Raw genomic sequence first — 17243 nt, 5'->3', positions numbered from 1 at the left:
TGATCAAAAAAATTCAAATGAATTACATTATAGTTAAAGATTTTGAGGATTCAGATTATGATAATATGCATTCATAAATAAGACATCATCCATAGGGGACTCTATCCCAAGAGATCCCAAGCTCTGCAGCTGGATCTAGCTTTAGATCTCCTTTCACTATCACTTCCTTCTCATAATCTCCTCATCATCTCATAATGATCTACTCATCATCATCTTCTCAACATCATCATGTTATTCTGGTAAAATACTTTTGATCTACGGCTTTGGCTGTGAACGAGTATTATGCAGTCGCTTACGCCCGTTTGCAGCATTTTTTGCTTGTTTGTTTTGTGCTCACTTTAACCATAACAGTTTCAACTGAAAAACAAAAGCTTTCATATGTATTAAATATATACGTATATATGTACATACATATAGACAGAGTTAGTTACAATAGTTGCTAAAGCGATCATTGGACTTTGTAGTATATATGTATATCTATATATATATATGTGTATATATATCATTGCAATCGACTCTGGTGCCGGACTAATAATTATTTTAGGTATTTCTTGTTGCCGTTGCTGTCTTTGTTGTTGTTGTTGTTGCTATGGCTGTTGTTTTGCAGCTTGTTGATTATTTACTTATGATTTTTGCAACGTTGCGCATACGCCGCATTGTACACTTCGCTTCGCTGCAATTGCAATCAATATGCCTTCGCTGTTGTTGCTTTTGCTGTTGCCATTTTAATTGTTCACAATTTCTTGCTACACATGTCTAGAGCATGTGAACATGCTGCCTCAGTGGCTGGCATGGCATATCCCAGATGCTTGCAGCTAGTTCAATTTATTGTTATTGCTGTCGCTCGTTCTCAGCTCAGTTCGCTCCCACACATAGCTTATTTAATAGCTTCAAGTCTGCACATTTCACAGTCAATTTAGTCAATTTATAATTTTGACATATTAAAGCGCACACGCACACGCACACACACACACCTATATGTAGCACTTTCCAAGAACATTGCTTATTTGCTTGACTTAAGCTGTTTTAGCAGCTAATTTATCAAAATAATATCGACACAGCTGAGTGAAAAGATAAGGGTAGACTAGACTGCATATACCCCATTTTATCAGAGCTACTCGGGTTGCACACACACACACACACACACATATTTTGTAGATAAAAAGAACTAATAATAGGTGATGTATTTACTAATGTGATTTAAATATAAATCAAGAACTTTACGCAATGTTCATTTATAAATTTAAAAAAAAAATAACTGTCTAAATTAATTATAACTAAGAGTCGCACAATATATATTTTATCTATATATCCATCAAATTTTAGCCAGAAACAACTTTTATGCCCGCCCATAAAATGAGCAGAGTATATTGGCTTTATGCAATGTCTAAAGCTTCTGTTTCTGATTAATTAATTTTTTCAGCTACACTCTTCGAAGTTTACAGGATATCATTCAAGTGTGTTCCCTTTCTTTTTCGAACTTGTTTATAGACAGCCATCAATTAGTCAGTTAATAATTAGATTTGCATTCAGGTTAACATGCGCAAATATCAAATTTCTCAAACAATGCAAACTCAATTTGTAAACAAAAACTAATTAGGAACTGCATCAATTTATTGTGCATCATTGTCAGTCTGCAATTACATAAATTTAATGGAAGTTCGTTGCTTCATTAGTTGTTAAATTATTAAATTTTATAGACATTTGATTACAATTGCTTAAACACACGTTTCTATGGGCTGCTGTTCGTTCATCTTGGCCGAGCACTCATCATGATAATTGGTAAACACTCAAAAGGTTTATGAACCTCACAAGCTAAAGACAAGCAACAATAAAAAATATATGTATATACATATACATGTGTTTTTATATACATACAGAAAAAACATAAGCGCCAAGAGAAGAAGAAAAACTCTTCAAGCGCTGTAAAAAAAAAATTGTATAATTATTTTCTATACGTTTTGCTTTGTTGTTTTCTATATAATTACTATTTTTCAAAGCAACAAAAATAAAATGTAAAAAAAGAGTAAAAGCAAATGCTCAAGAAATCATTATGCATGACAAATCTGCAGAGTATCGAGAGAAACGTTATGAAAAATCATCGAATTTGACAAGTCCGAATGAATTTTCAGTCACATCTAAATAGGGTTAATCACCCCCAATCAGCCGATTCTACATAATCATAATATAACAATGACTTACACACATATGGGGCAGACTGGCTATGCATACACCCATACATACATCTTTTGTTCGCCCCACAGGTATTCTTTTCGCTCGGATACTCACTGGCCATAGCAAATTGCTTTTCAAATGAAATAAAGCGTGATTTACCTCGAAACTGAAGCGTGGCGAGCAGCGCAAAGCGAACAGCGGCATTGAAGAGGGACGGCCAGCTAGCAGATACCCTGTATATACATGTTAATGCCAAATCCCATTAACAAGCATTGCCCCACTCCAACAATACATACACATATATACTTTAGTCCCCTTAATTACAAATAAACGTAAATAATTTGTGGAAATATTTTGGATACTTCAAAATTTCATAAAAATTTTTAAGCTTTAAACCAATTTATTTCATTATTTTAAAATTTGATATGAATTAGTCAAATTATATACAAATTATTTACTGTTATTAATATATTCCCTCATTTCATAAAAATAAAATATTATTTACAGTTTCCTGTTTTAGCCAAATCAACAATAATAAGAAAATAAAATATATTATTAAAATTATTACAGATTTCTAAATTTACAGGGTATCGATTGTTACAGAATGCATTGCAGACTTGCATTAAGATCATATTATTCGTACATTGGGCCTATTCGATGAGGTCAACTAGACGTTGCGACAATACACAATTTCATAATTCCATAATAATCAATGTGTAAAGCTATTTTAAACTGAGTCTTGAATCTCGAATCGATTCAGATACGCTCCAGTTGAATGGACTGAGAGCAATGTGTGTGTGTGTGTGTGTGTGTGTGTGTGTGAGTGCGCAAATACTATATGCGGCTCAAGCTCATTGATGCGATGACAAGATGCAGCTTGTACCTACAACAGCTGCAGATACAGATACTATTTACCGCACTCTACCTCCGCCCACTCCCTCTGCTCGCCCTCTTCCTCCTTATCGACTGGCTGCTTATCGCAATAAGGGAAAAACAAAACAAAAACAAACAAATAAATAAAAAATGAGAATCTCAAAATGAAACAGAAAGAGCCCACGAAAGAGAAGAAGTTGTAGAAGAAGACACAGGCAGGGACAAGCGGTACATGCACAAAGTACGCCGCTTATCAGGCTTATCATGCCTACATGATAAATGGAATTGAACACATTTTGGTTGTCATTTGGTTTGTGATTGCTTGTTCTGAGCTCTGCATGCATACCCTATACCCATTAGGAGTGATTAAAACTGGGTATGCTGCATTGCTATTGACATTTGAATCGTATTTATATAGGTTCTATATCGATTCTGTTAACATATATAAGATCTTATTAACATTTAACATTTAACATTTTTATGTTAACATTTTTTATGATGTTAAGTAAAGAGATTCTATTTTAATTATCTTTATATATTCTTCTTTCATATTGACAGCCAAGAATCGTAAAGGTATAGTCTACAGTATAGTTACAAGTGATTATGCTGCTTGCTCAGTTGTATTTATATAAATGTTAATTCTGCTAACATTTCTAGTGCTGTTAAGTATTTTAATTGTTTTTACATATTCTTGCTCCATATTGATGCTCCAGAGTCAATTGTAATCTAAGGACTATAGTATATGTATGCTTATTTATGCATATGTATGTTCTTGATCAGAATCAACAGTCCTTTCCCCCCCTCCCACTCTCTTTCTCTTTCTTTCTCCTTCTCTTTCTATTTCTCTCTTTCTCTTTCTCTTTCTCTTTCTCTTTCTCTCTCTCTCTCTCTCTCGCACTTTGCATTAGAATATCATGTTCAACTCAACTTTTAATCTACATATACATCTATCCCTTAGGGTATTTAGCCTTCGTTGCTAAGCATCATTAGCTTTGTTGCTCTGTATAATATCTGCCCTTACTGTAGTCAACTGTATTGCATGAAAAAATATATATTTTATAAGCAGGCAAACAAGAGACAATTGCAACAGCCGCAGCGTCAGCAAATGTGAAATTAGCTAGATAAGATCGCGTGGCATCAGCCGCAGCCAGAGCCGCAGACACTGAAAGACAGAGACAGCACCCAACTAGGCCATTGAGGGATAGAGTAGGCAATATGTTAACCTTTATTCAAAAGCACGCACTCATAACTTCAGAAAAGAAAAGAAATATTGCATGAAAGTTAGGTAAGGCTGTGGCAGTCGTTAAAAGTAGACAGCTATGAGATACCCTGTACACAGAGTAAATATACAATATATGTATATTTCTTTATTCAAAGATCAGGAAGACAAATATTTTTTATCATCAATTATATAAAGAATATTGTATATTTATTATAATATATTCCCCACAGACATGAATAAAACTCTCCAACTCTCCAGATCAGAAAAAAAGAAATCAAATTATTTCGACATGTTATTGAACAATTAATACAAATTATATTTAATAAAAATATACAGACTTTAAACTTTTCTTGATCAGAATTGGTTCATTTTTTTATATAATAAAATTTTTTAATTTTAAATCGGAGTATTCGTTAAAAATATATGACTTTTTCAAGCTGTCTAAAAAATAAATCGGCTCATAAATATCTCATTTTATATTATAGATTATTAATTTTTTTGAATTCGTCATATAATTGACATTGTGTCATATGGAGTAATAATGGGACAGCAAACGGACATTAATTGATATGAATAAGTGAGATAAGAGAGCATTTATCCATTGGCATCTGATTTGAATGTTTTACCATTCGATTTGACGCTCACAATTACGTGTTGTAACTGGAATCCAATCAGAATCGCATTTGCCAGTAGAGGAGATGCCCAATCAGAGCTGAGATTTACAATGAGCTGTGGACTTATTTATGGTTGGTAAATTGCATAACATGTTGAACTATGTTTAAATGAGACGGCAAATTGAAATGCAATTAAATGCGGGCGCAGTTGAAAATTGCATTTAAATCCGCAACTGCAGCGGGACATAATTCAATCAAATGGAAAACAAATTGTTAAGAGTAAAAACAAACCAGCCAAACGAAACGAATCGAATCGAAAGAAAACAAAACGAGCATGAATATGACAGATAATATGATATAGTGTGCATATCAATTAAGCACGTGCGTGTGTGTGTGCTGTTGCAGTGTTGCATAAGGCGCGCTGAAAAAGCGAAAAATAATGAATCAACAGCGGAGATCGGAAAAGTCGAAATGAACCAGAGTCAGAGTCAGAGTCAGCGCCAAAGGCAGGAGAAAGTGTTATTCACCCTGAAGGATAATTAGCCGTGAAGCTGCTACAAGTAAATACCCTACATATAGTCTATATTATTTATAGATAAACAATTATTAAATTATATTATCAATATTATATTACATTTTTAACAATTATTGAATTACAACTTTAATTTTTTGAGAGTTAATTGAATGTTGAATTTAAAAGATTATTCATGAAAAAAAGAAAAAAGTTTATATTGTCTTAACCTTAAAAAACTTTAGACAACTTCATACAGTGAAGATTCTAAAGCATGTACATTCGAATACAGATAATTCGAAATGGCAAGGGGTTCAGTTCTATCTATCTCTTAACATTATCATATTAATTCGGATTTTTAAACTGCCGATAATTATTGCCAGAATTGCAAATTTGACAGCTTTAAATAATTTCCAAGCTTGTATTTCAGTTATAATTTGTGAATAGGTGCATCTAGATTATGGGAGACCATCAAGACTATATACATATGTATACACATACACTCTAACCTATATCGAGAAATGTAACTCTGTTCGAGTCCAATAAGTTAATGTGCCTCTTCACTGTTTCGCCCAACTGCCAACCGGTCAATGTCAATTAACCCTTCTATTAATTCCATTATGTTTGTGTGTGTGTGTGTGCGTGTATATTTCTCTGATTGGTAGGCATCTGAAGAGGCTTATTTTCACACAATGATGTTCTCAATGCCAATTGAGTACGCACTATACAAATGCCAGTCAAAGGCTTCGAGCTCTGAGCTCCAACGAGAAGTCATGTATACAAAATGGCCAGAAAGGTCGTGTTGGAGGCAGGCCGCAGGTGGCAGGTGGCAGACATGTGTCATAGGTGGCAGACACATGCAGCACGCAGATTGACAGACGCACCCCGCCAGGCAGGGTGGCAGGAGGGAGGAGAGGGGTGTAGGGAGTCGGGTGGAGCAGGCAGATGCGACAACAAACAAACTGTTTGTCAAAATGAAATGAAACAAGACCATAGCAAGGCAACAGCAGGCGGCGAGCGCATGTAGCATGGTGCAACGTGGGCCTGTGTGTGTGTGTGTGTGTGTGGGGGGGGGGGGGGGGGGGGGGTGGTAGTGGCTGACAAAGCAAAGGAGCCACACAACAGCTCTACACAGCCAAGTCAGTGGCCAAAACAGATGTTGTGTGTCTGTGAGCCGCTTACCCCATGCCCATGCCTATGCCCTTGCCCTTGCCCTTGCTCTTGCCGCAGCAACACGGCATCATCCTACCAACTGTGTCGCTGGCTCAACTCAAATGTAATTGAAGATGAAACAGTTGAGCCAGTAAATTGTGTGCTAGTAACAACAACAACAACAATAACCGTAAAGGCAAAGCCACGGGGGGTCCTAGACGACGAACGATACACGGAACAGCATATGCCCTGTTATTACATTAAAAATGATCATGAAAAAAAATAAATTTCAGGAAATTATAATCAAATTAAAAAAAAGAAAAAAATATATATATATATAAGAAATTTTAGCAAAGAAAATGAAATGGCTAAATATATATGTACATATATATGAGCTGAAATATGGAATATATATCAGCAATAATGCATTTAAGAACAACAGAATTTGCTCAAAATAAAACTCGAAAAATAATTCACAATTAACGACGATATCTTAATATCATCTCTAAACATGATTTATATCTATATCCACACATACATGATCTCAATTAATTAAAAATATCATATTTATCCCAAGATTCTTGGTCTAAGCTCTAAATTATTGTAAGATACACAAAAAATCTATTGTTATAACAAAAAGTGAAATAAATTGAAAGTGAAATTGAATGCCCGAATTTGTACATGTATTAAGTTAGTATTAATTTACTGAGGGTTTGCTTTACTAAAGGCTTTCAGCATGAGTAGGTGGAGCCCCATTGGGCTCTACATATTAGTTTTGCTTAAGTAAGCTTATCAAAATTTCTGCATTGACAAGTTGTTTTACTTGCTCTACAGCTAAAGTCCATTCTTGACTCAGCGACTGCTCATGCTGCAAGTTTTGATATTGGTTTTGATTGTAATGGATATATTTGCATATATCATCCACTATGAGGTTTTTCCTTTCATTTGGCATTACTCATTCATTTGTTTGGAATCGAAACGCAGCTTTAACTGCACATTTCCAGCTGTGCCACCTGCTTGACTCTGTCTGTTATGCAGCGTGCCACGTTGATTGTGCAGCATATGTCGCATGTAGATGTGGCATAAGAATTGCGAATGCAACTGCAGCAGAAATCGTTGGGGTTGACGACTACGGCTACGACTACGACTCGACTTCAGTCTGGCCACAAAATGTGGCATGTGGCATGTGGCATGCAACATGCGGCATGTGCTATGCGTTCTGCAAGTGACGCACTTTCTCCAGCTCCACTGCTGTCCAAAATTATATAAATACATAATTTTGGCTCAGTTGGCTAAGCGCAGAGATCAAGCATAATACGTATAGACATAAAATGAGATTTTGGTCATATTTATGTCTTTCGTAAGCTCATTCATTTATAAATTATGTAAATATAAATATTTTTGTATACTCCGAAAAATTGACTTTGCTAAAGACTTTGCTAAAATATTTAAAAGAAAGAAGGATTTCCTGTAATTTTAAAATATAAAAATATTAAATATAATTATGTCAATATAAGCAAAATTAATTAATATATAAATTCTAAAGGCTTTGCTTAAATATTTAAAAAAACAAAAACGAAAAAAAACAGATTTCCTGTTATTTTCAAAATATAAAAATATAGAATATAAATATGTAAATACAATATAACCCAAGTTAATTTATATAAAATATTTGCATTTTCCGAAAAGTTGTCCAAGTTGTCTAAACGAAGACAGATTTCCTCAATAAAGAACGTCACTCGTATGTGAGAAGAGAGCTAGAGAGAGACGGGAATATATTAAGATATTGAACATTGCACAGTGGATGCTTTTCACTTTTTTGTGACAAAAATCATTATGTCAACTAAATATAACAAATAATCACCGGGTGATCTTTTAACAGGGTGCTTCACAGTTGCCTGCCAAACATGAAATAGCGAATTTTGATAAAAATACTACGTGCTTTATATATGAAAATAAATAAAATTTGTGTCTTTTTTAAATACCACAAAAAAAAAAGATAAATAAAATATAAGTTTTGAAAAGAGCATAACAATTTTTCCCCAGACTTGTTTCGCAATTATCGGTTAGGTGGCATTAAAAGAGTGAAGCACTGTTCTGTTTTCTGTCATGTTTAGCCCCACTGTGCACCGGTCAGGGTTAGGCGTCAAGCCAGCTGCTGGAGAAAATGTCAATTGTCCAGGAGACATTTGGGTCAGTGCGAACTATGAAAATTGATTGATGCTAATTGGCCAATGAGAGAGGAGAGATGTGTGCAGGGATTCTGTGTGAGATTTGGCAATCAAAATCAAGAGCAGTGCCAGTTAGCAGTAGTTGGCCATGTTAAAGCCGCATCAAGCGATAATCTGCTGCGTCGAGCAGTCTCGGCCATGTGCAGTGCTCACTTTATTACTGATGCAACAATCACAACAAGCAGAGCTAAACATAACTCATATCTCGTGATACTTTATGCTGTTGTGTTATGTCTGCCCTGGCTCACACACACACACTCACACTCTCCCACTCTCTGTGTCTCTGCCTCTGTTTACAGTGGTTTTAACCAGTGTTTGCAGCAGGCTTTCCGGGGGCAAGCTGTGGCCCGACTTTGCATGCTGCAACAAAATGTGCGGAAAGCGCCGTCCAATTTGCTGACTAACATAAAAAGTGCATACGCTGGCATCGCAAACAAACCGCCTACCCCCCGTCTGACACAGCCGCACCTCCCACAGCTCCTGGCAGAGCACCCGACCCCTCTGTGGCATGTGTACCCACTTGACCATGCCCCTGGTGCGGTTGCAAATGCTGTAAATCTCAGAATGAGAGCTAGAAAGTTGCAGCTCCACACGCACACACACACATACACACCCATTCTTGTTTGGGGAATGAGCATGTGTGTGTCTGTGTGTCCATGTGTAAGTCACAGTTATCCTGCCATTTTTACTGGCTGTGCCTCCTGGGAATTACCTTGGTTACTGTTTCAACATTTTTATCTGCCCCGAAAAATGAGACAGCGCCGGAGAAATGTAAAAACTGTGAACCTGCCCAAGGGTAGGTGTGCGAGGCAAAGGTAAAGCTAGAAGGCGAGCATACACATACACATAGCGTATACATATATGTGTATATATTTATCTATATATGTATGTGTGTGTGTTGCTAGGTTCACGAGTGCGTTTGTGCATAAATCCCAATTTAATCCATCCGGCTTTTAGTTTGTACATACATACCTATATATAAATATATATATATTTCGTCTCGAATCGTCTGGATTTCCCATCTTTATTTTTCTTGTTTGTTTTGTTGTTGTTTTGTGACCTCTGCTCGATACCCTCGACTGTGCTGGCATGCATAATTACATAGAGGATATTCTCTTCTCCACCCGTAAAATGGAAAACTATTTAATGTCAGCTTCAAATAGCATGCGAAATAGATATTTGCATTCATTCAAATCGAGAGGGCAACCAGCATTGAACACGAAGTCAGATTCCTAAACATATTTGAAATACCTTGTTATGTTGATTCACAAAAGTGAAGTGAGTATATTGGTTTTGTGCCACTAGAGTTTTTGAAACATGTATACCCGTGTATACCCTTGAATTATCTGCAAATCGGAAGATGTTTTTTTCCAGCAGCTCATGAAAGTTGGGGTTTTACAGCTAAATACTCAAAATCTGACTTTCATATTACTGTTGATATCCTCCATTGATTTGCAACGAATCGGGGGCGTGGCAAAACGGCAAATAGATCAAGCAGCGTTTTGGCCTTTAATGAGTATTATGCAGTTACCAAGGAAGTATATTGAATTTATAGCGAGATAGAGTGACTATATATAGAGAGAGAGAAAGACAGAGACTTTATAAACAGTGTCTCACAATATTAGTTCTATTCCATCTTGTTCACTATTTTTTTTTTTTTTTTTTTTTTTTAAATTCAATTCAATGGACCAGCTGACCGAACAATTGTTTATTTTTTTGCTCAAGTGTTTTTGTTTTTCATTTTCTCGTTTCTGTTATTTTTTATTATATTGTTTTATTCGACTTTTTTCTTGCGAAAACTGTTCATTTCACGTGTTAAAAGGTGTTAGCTGTTCCCGTATCTCGTGGTCTAGCGATGCACTTTCAAAACAATAAGCCATAAGCTGCAAAACGTGTTGATTTTTATAGAATTCGAGTGGGTTACTATATGTACAAAATCGCTAGAGTGACCGACTAGCAGATACCCTGAACTCGAAGCGTAAGTGAGCAGGCTTAATTTGCAGTTTTTTGAGGGAGCTCGACTAGCACATACCCTAAATCCCACTAAGAGTAAATGGCAATGCTGCTATTTTTATAAGTGATCGACCAGCAAATACCCTAAATTCTATGTTTAACTGATTCAGATACTTTTGCAATTTGCCTTACCAGAGCATACTTTTTAGAGTTCTTATCTCTAAGGTGTCCGCATGTAATATTTATCTACTTTTGGAAATCTTCTTTTGTAACATTATTCAATTCACTTACATAGTTTTTCCTGAAAAGCTTAGGTCTTATGCTTTTATTTATGCTCTGAGGCTAATATACATACATATATGATCAATCAATAGAAACTTGTTTTTGTTTTATGGGAGATTTCATTCAATCACTGGTTCGATTAACGTTTCGAGTTATGTCCAAGTCATTGCTAGCAATACATATATACATATACCGTATATGATCGGAAATCCTTCACTTTGGCCAGTTGTAAACGATACTACGATACCCATTATAAATATTCAATAACCTTCTGCGAGAATTTATTGCAAATCGAATGGCTGCGAGTGATGCAACTTGAGGCAGCAAAACCCAGATTACAATTTGCAGAAGGTAGCGGATATACGAGTGGATATCCATAGCTATGTGTGGCAAACTAGGCAATAAAGGTGCAAGAGGAACCGGCGCGAACGAACGAGCGAACAAAGAAAGCGACAGAATCAGTGCCCAGGTACGAAACAATTTAACACATGCAACACATGCGGCAGCTCATTCTGTTGCCACCTCGTCTGGTGGCACAATTACCGTTTCTACCTGGCAGACGGACGAGCGAGCAAGTTGTGGTAGTAGTAGTAGTGCTCTACCTGCACACTATTACGGGGAAGCCAGAAAGAGAGATCGAGAGCGGGGTGTGGCAGAGCAGGATGAAGGGAGAAAGTGGGAGAGCGTGTGTGGTAGAGGCAGAGATAAAACTGAAATATTTAATTATATATTTTTTTTTCATATTTTTATATGATTTGGTTTTCACTGAAATCCCGTTATTCCATCATCTTGGCAAGCCAGGTATAATGGGCAAAGTGTGTATGTGTGTGTGTGGCAGAGAAATTGCAGTAAAGCACTTCAGAGGAAGAAGAAGGAATGAAAACATTGATTACAGTAAAAAAAAAAAAAAATAATAATTCAAATGTTTCTGTGTGTGTGTGTGTGTGTGTGTGTGTGTGTGTGTGTGTGTGTATTTAATAAAAATAAATATACAGCTGGATGCATTGTTTATTTTGTAAAATAAAGCTTGAAGAAATAATTTTAGCATTACCAAGCTACGGCTTACGTAATTACGTAATGGATATACTATAAAGTAATCAAATTACAAAAAGATGGTTCTTTATATTAAAAAAAAAAAAAAAATATATATATATATATATATATATATATATATATATATATACTCGTATAAAATAGAAAGGGTATTTAATATATATCTAGTTTTATTTTAAATTATTTTCCTTTTTTTTATTTTAAAGAATTTGAGCGCATTTAATTTAATATTTGTTATTATTCTAAATAAAATAAAATAAACATTTAGTTTATTTATTTTTTGTTTACTATATTTAATATATATATTTAATTTGTTTATTATTTAAAAAATTATAAATGTAACTAGCTTCAGCTAGCTGTATCGCTTTTATTTATACTTTTTCTTTTTATATTTTTTCTTTTTATATTACTATTTTATATTAACATAAAATGTACTAATCAATTAATCAAATAGTAATCAAGATTGTTTTTTAATTTTCCCTATAAACTGCGCTGCTACATGAATACATAATTCATGCACTGTAATGACTTGTATATAAACTAAATTTAAGTAAAAGTATAATTTATTTCAGCTACTATGTATAGAGCACTCCCTTAAAAAAAGTTGAAATTGAAAATAATCGCACTGAAGCATTCCATGCACGCTTCAACAAGTCTTTATTGGGGTGCCCATAGTGAAAGTTCTTTTTTTTTTTTTTTTTTGTCTGTTTGTTTTGTTATGTTTTTTTGTTTTTATGCTGCGACATGTAACGACGCACGACGACGTTGAACATGTCCGTTCATGTCCGTACATGTCTATGCGTGCATTGCACAAGCCTCCACCCCCTTTTACAGCAAATCAAACTTACCGAGCAACAATTTCTCGTTAGTCCAGTTGTCGTCAATGCTTTTGTTGTTGTTGTTGTTGCTGTATTTGTATGTCGGTGTTCAACTTTTAATTAGTTCTAGATATTTTGTTTGGTGCAACACTTGAAACAACACAAAACAAAAAATCAAATGATATTCGTATACGTATTTGCAGAGCTTGCGAAATTTTTAACGGCCATGCACTTATTTATCTCTCTCTTTCTCTTTCTCGCTCTCTTTCTCTGTGTTAAGTTAGCGACGATGATAATGATGAAAGCGTGGCCGGTTTCCGTTAAATTTCCGAACTGGAAAACTCACTCGCGACTCTCCACGCACAAAACTCGCGCACTCGTCAAGGGATCGCAGCGAACTGGCGGCACGACAAAACAAAAATAATGAATATAACCGAACCACACGAAGGAGAAACAGAAGAAACACCTGCGCTCATGCACAAACTTGTAAATGCTGCAGCGCATGCGTCGCTGTATGTGTGCGTGAGTGGTTGCGCATGTGTGTGAGTGTTTGTGCGACGACTGCTGGCTGTGACGGCACGCAACGACTTGCAACAAATTGTAGGTGTATTTGTGTGTGATGTTGCAACGGCGCAGTCGTTTAATTGAACAACATGCCAATGTATATCTTTTTCACTAGCTGCAGAAGCTACTGCTAACAAAACAACCAAATATTCACTCAATATATGCAAAAAAAAAAGGTATAAACAAAAATTTAACGAACTTTCAACAAAAACACAGGTCAACGAGCGACGACGCGAAGCACTGACTCTTGTAGAAAACCCAAACTGACGATCGTGTGGCCCTCACTGAGAGGCCGTAGAATCCCAACAAAAATACTAGAAACGTGCCATGTTCAAATAACTATCGATCCTATGCAATCGATATAAAATACACTAAGTATGTTTTACAGAAATACTACAACAATTTAGCACATCTTTAATAAACTACCTACCAATTCATATAAAATTTACAAACGATTGCATCTACATAAAGTAGAATTAACAAAGTAAATGTTACACCATTCTTCCATTCAAATTAAAATTTCTCTTCATCATTTATTTAAAAAAAAGTAGATATCTATATATATTTATTTCAGTTAAATTTACAATTATAATAATGTACAGGGACAAATACAAACTTTTTAGTATTTTCATTTCAATAAGTAGTGGGGTCACACTGCGCTGAATACCGTATCGTATTATTTTAATTTTAATCCGGCTATTCCATTTAAATTCTGTCTGAAATAGAAATCTATCGTTAAGAGTGTAGTGAAAAGTATTTACTCATGTGCGCCAGCTATGAAACTTAATTGTTTAATATTCAAACCTCTATAGTCTAAATAAATTTGAGCCATGGCGCAAAAGTACGGAGCGTCGCAACATTTATTTCGTATTTTGGCGCAAGAATCAGAAATGCCCAAATCAGCTGTTCCAATAAAGATATATATCGATAAGAGCCGATGTGAACACTTGCGTGAACTATCGAATACATAAATCTCGTTACGCATATGAAATTAAATAAAATAGACAAATATTTGTTCCTATTCAATTTAAACTACTATCATAATAAATCATTAGCCTAGTGCCCAAAAATACCCTGCTCAATGTGCCTTTTCCTATTTATAATTATTGTATATCGATAGCCACGTTGTCTGTATTTGCAATAGCGCAAACGTAATTGGCGCGAATTCAAAAAGTAGTTTCGTTGTTTTTGGGTTTGTTTATTTTTGTGTGCTTCTTACTTGGATTTCTTATACAATTTAACAACAACAAATATAAAAAACAAAAGAAAACAAAAAAAAATTGCGCAAAGGCCTATCATTATAATATAAATGATAAGCTTAAGTTTAATATTAAAATACGTATATATCAAAAATTAGTATAATATGGTTATTATGTTAAGGCAAATTTGTTTTGTTTTGAAAAAGTGCATGCTTTTCAAATGGTATCAGACATTTTGGATTTGCATTATAAAGTATTTAGAGTTTTCGAGTAAATTGCTTACATAGATGTATGTAGATGTATATGTATATATATATATATAGTTGTATATACAATATAAGTGTGCGTTTTGTCAAGGAGTTAAGATTTGTATTGTGTATATATATTAAAAAAAAAAAAAAAAGCGTAGCTGTTGCCTCTTGATATATTGTTATGTGTTAATTTGATTGCTTAGACATATGACAGTAAAAAAAATGTTATCAGTTAGTTATAGGGAATACATCCACAATTTGACACGATTTCCATAGGTGTTTTTGTGTATTGCAACAGGTTAAACCCCACCCACCCCGCGCCCCTCCGCTCCACAGGATATTTGCATTTAATTCTAAATATTGTGTTAATATCGGACTGTTTTTTTTTTTTTTGCTCCATTTTGATTTCCGTTGAATTAACCCAAGCAAAATCAATAATCAACAAAATCATATAAAATTCATAAATAGTCTGCAAAGGTCAAAAGCTACGGCCTCTACAACACTACACTACGCCACACACTACATCCATACTATACCACACCCACTAACACACACACACACACACACACACACACATGCACATGTACATTGCACACCGTTTGCTTTGCCTCAGTGGGGATGGGCCGCAACTGGGGCTGGGCCCGGCAGCTGATCCCGTGGATGGCGACGCCTCTGCTGTGTGCTGGCAATGCGTTTCTTCAGCATTTGGAATGTCTGCTGCATGTTGGTCATCTGGTAGCGTATGGACGTGCTGACGTCACGCTGCAGCTGCTGCACCTCCTGTATGTCCTTGCGCAGATTCTGGTACTCGTTCTTCACCTCGGTCATCGACTCGAGCAGCTCCATCACCTCCATTTCGTCCATCTGCTCCATGGCCGTCTGGTCCAGGCTGCGCTCCACGGCGTGCAGTTTGTGGGCCATCGTATACAGCTGGCTGCCAGCATTGGCCACCTATATGTATATAAATATATATATGTATATATTGCGATATTTTTCCTTTTCGTTTTACCGATTTTTCGAGTGCGCTTATATCCTGATAGCCCGACATCTCCATATTGCAGCGCTATTGTTCTGCTCGCATGCTTTCTTCACCAAATAACGGCAACACCAACAACAGCAGCAGCAACAACAACAGCAGCGAAACGAAAATAAATAAATAAACTAACTGTCAACTCGGCTGCCAAACAGCTCCAATTATAATCCCAAATTATGCGTTGCCTATTTGCGGGCGCCGACTGCGCGCGACTGCCCTGCGAACGAGCTGTGGCGGCGTCTCTCTGAAGCGAAGCAGCCAATCTTAGTGAATCCAGCGGCTCGCTCGGCTATTTATACACACGAGCATGCACACTCCCCCACACACACACAGCCAAACACGCGCACACAAAAGGGCAGACAGCAAACGAGCACACACACACACACGCACACACATGAACAGACAGCCATGCTGTTTCGCTTCCGCATCCCTACCAAACGAGGGAAGACAACCAACGAAACAAACAGCGACGTAGTCGAAGCGTGCATACCCTAAGTGCAGCAAAAAGTAAGAATAATACAATGAAATATGTCAATTGAAGATTTATCTGTGCTGATCCATCAATGAAAAACTATTCTACTATTAATTATTTAAGCTATTTAAACATCAAACATAAAACCTAGCAAATTATATATCATACATGTCCGTTTCCATAAAAGATATATATACTATATAAATAAATTCCCCAAAAACACAAAAAATTTATATGAACTTAAGCTTTTGTATACCCTACCCACATAAAATGATTTCTTATTCTACAAAATTTCCCTTTAAAAATCAATTTTATTATTAAATATGTGTCCTTTAATACTATCACTAACCATAGTTCCATATTCTATGGTTAGTGATACTCTTGACATCGATATATTACATAAATGTCCCTAAACATAAAAATTAAATATTTCCTGTTCTATGCATACCCTACATATCCAAACTTATTCTATTACACACACACACACATACGTTACATAAATTCCCCTAAACACGTAAATACGATATTTTTAATTTATTTCTGTAAAGGCCGACATGTAGGTATACCCTACAAAAATGAAGCAGAAATATCCTATTTATGTGTTTAGGGAACCCAATCGGTTATACACATACGCATACTACTACGGTGATATACCACTTCATATCTTCATGAAGGCACCTCAAAAATATCCTTATGAACAAGGCAAAGCTATTTCCGCTTAGCTTTTTATACACTCTACCCATATACAAACTTATTCGACTATATATAGTAAATGCTTTAAATAAATTTCCCCATTTATATTTGATGCATCACCTATTGAAACGAACTCGATCATACCCC

General features: G+C 35.6%; 2 protein-coding genes across 2 annotated transcripts in view; both read right to left on the bottom strand.

Annotated features, from left to right (window-relative positions):
* Positions 1 to 13740, bottom strand: part of RhoU (ras homolog family member U) — a 77495-nt gene extending 63755 nt beyond the window's left edge. Inside the window, exon 1 of the mRNA XM_089475502.1 lies at positions 12915 to 13740. The gene's annotated coding sequence lies outside the window, so the exon portion shown is untranslated. The remainder of the gene's footprint in view (positions 1 to 12914) is intronic.
* A 1279-nt stretch (positions 13741 to 15019) lies between these two features.
* On the bottom strand, positions 15020 to 16248 carry LOC108619041 (uncharacterized). The gene is made up of 2 exons (XM_018015329.2): positions 15908 to 16248; positions 15020 to 15849 (listed from the first exon to the last, which is right to left on the bottom strand). The coding sequence occupies exons 1-2, from the start codon at positions 15950 to 15952 to the stop codon at positions 15508 to 15510; spliced, it is 387 nt and encodes a 128-aa protein (XP_017870818.1). The 5' UTR covers positions 15953 to 16248; the 3' UTR covers positions 15020 to 15507.
* Between the last annotated feature and the right edge of the window lie 995 nt (positions 16249 to 17243).

The sequence above is a fragment of the Drosophila arizonae genome, chromosome X (assembly GCF_054131065.1).
Source record: "Drosophila arizonae isolate 15081-1271.41 chromosome X, UAZ_ARI_1.0, whole genome shotgun sequence".
Lineage (NCBI taxonomy): Eukaryota > Metazoa > Arthropoda > Insecta > Diptera > Drosophilidae > Drosophila > Drosophila arizonae.
Note: the sequence above shows the minus strand (reverse complement) of the source record. Positions and strands in the feature narration are given on the sequence as shown.